General features: G+C 38.3%; 1 protein-coding gene across 1 annotated transcript in view; it reads right to left on the reverse strand.

The window, feature by feature from the left end:
- Window positions 1-1,266, reverse strand: part of LOC117958188 (coiled-coil domain-containing protein 106-like) — a 2,822-nt gene extending 1,556 nt beyond the window's left edge. The window contains exon 1 of the mRNA XM_034894464.1: window positions 1,248-1,266. Coding sequence (XP_034750355.1) covers window positions 1,248-1,266 — 19 coding nt within the window. The remainder of the gene's footprint in view (window positions 1-1,247) is intronic.
- Between the last annotated feature and the right edge of the window lie 462 nt (window positions 1,267-1,728).

Raw genomic sequence — 1,728 nt, forward strand, 5'->3', positions numbered from 1 at the left:
TAGGAAAAAAATCATCATTAAGCCCATTATAAAGGAGCTTATTAATATAGAATTCAACATGTATAACTATGCTTATAAGTGATTTACTAATGTGTATTAAGAAGAAGAACAATGTTTATGAATGACATATAAAGAATTTACTAATGCTTAACTAATGCTTAATAATGTGAAGTTAAAACATTTATAACTGTGCTTATACATGACTTACTGATGGGTATTAATGTATGAATAATGCTTTATAAATGATGAATTCCTAATTTACTAATGCTTAAGTAATGCTTTATAGCGTGTAGTTATTATAAAGTGTTACTCTCTTATCCCGTTGAAGCAGTATTTTTGTCTTTCTCTTTTCATCCACTGAAACAATACAAGCCCCTTGAGAGATGCTACTTAATACTGAAAGTAATAAAGAAACAGAAACAGAGGGAGGGAGGGGAAATAGAACAGAGACTGCCACAGGGAACAAAGCGACAGCAAACATGCCGTCACCAACGGATGATGCCGTCCTCCCTTTGGGCCAATCAGAGTCATTTAAAGAATGGTGGTGTGCACCAGTGTGATGGCTGCACCTACTGCCACACAACTGATTGTAACTCACAACCACTGAGATTAGTTTAAACGAGATCTAATCAGCGCTGTCTGGAATGGCAAGTGGATGAACAAATAAATGATTGACGTAATGCCCCCCCTTTAGGCCAAATCACTGTAATTTAAAAAATGGAGTGAAACACATTGATAAGATACATAATTTCCTTGAGGTTTGAGATAATTTAATCAGCAAATTTTTGTGATATATCAAGTGTGACACATGGACAAACAATTGTGAAGATTAGGATCCCCCTAAGTGTCAATGCTGAAAACACTGCTTTCCCCTTTGTCAGCAGTACCATTTGTCACAAACGTACCAAACCCAAAGGCATGATTTTAATTGTGTTTAGTTCTTAGTTCTTACCATAGACAGTTTATAAATATGGCAAGCTGCCTAGAAACGGAGACACTGGCGAGATTGATGCCTCTCCGTCTGGCTTGTTTACTTTAAGTAATTGTACTCTTTTTTTCAAGAATACTGTACATTGATAATTTGATTTGATTTTTAAAGTCAGTTCATTAGCAAACTCCAATAGTTATATAACGCTACGCAGTTTATCATCTCTCCACCGTATTTTGTTTTTATACAGGGTATTTTGTTTTTATAAAAGGGGTTGGAGTCTGACACAATGCCTGATGACCGGACTAGGGCTACTTACCCACAACAACTTCATGCATAGGTTACATCTGCTGGAGTAAGGATGAGGGAAATATTCAATATGTGAACTTTACCAGCAATGGGGGAACTATGCAGCTCCTGCGGAGCTTCTGTGCCAACGCGACATTCTCCATTGCCCGAAGTACATCAACTGAGGATCTAAAACCATATCTACATGGCTCGCAAGGATGGAAAAAAATAATCCTGTCTTTGGAATGTTGATCACGGTCATTTGAAGCCTGACTGACGAGTTGACCATACTCTGCTTGCCTGTCTGCCCAGATCGGATCAGTCAAACCAACTGGAAGTTGGATTGTTCAACACAAGAATCCTTGCCAACAAGGCTTCTCTTGTAGGCAACTTCGTTGTGGACCATAAACTGGATTTTCTATGTCTCACGGAAACGTGGCAGCAGAGCAATGATTTCTTCTATTTCAACCAAGCAGTCCTACATGGCTTTCTTTACATCTGTAAACCCCGCT

This window comes from Etheostoma cragini, chromosome 15 (assembly GCF_013103735.1).
Source record: "Etheostoma cragini isolate CJK2018 chromosome 15, CSU_Ecrag_1.0, whole genome shotgun sequence".
In the NCBI taxonomy this organism is placed as follows: Eukaryota; Metazoa; Chordata; class Actinopteri; order Perciformes; family Percidae; genus Etheostoma; species Etheostoma cragini.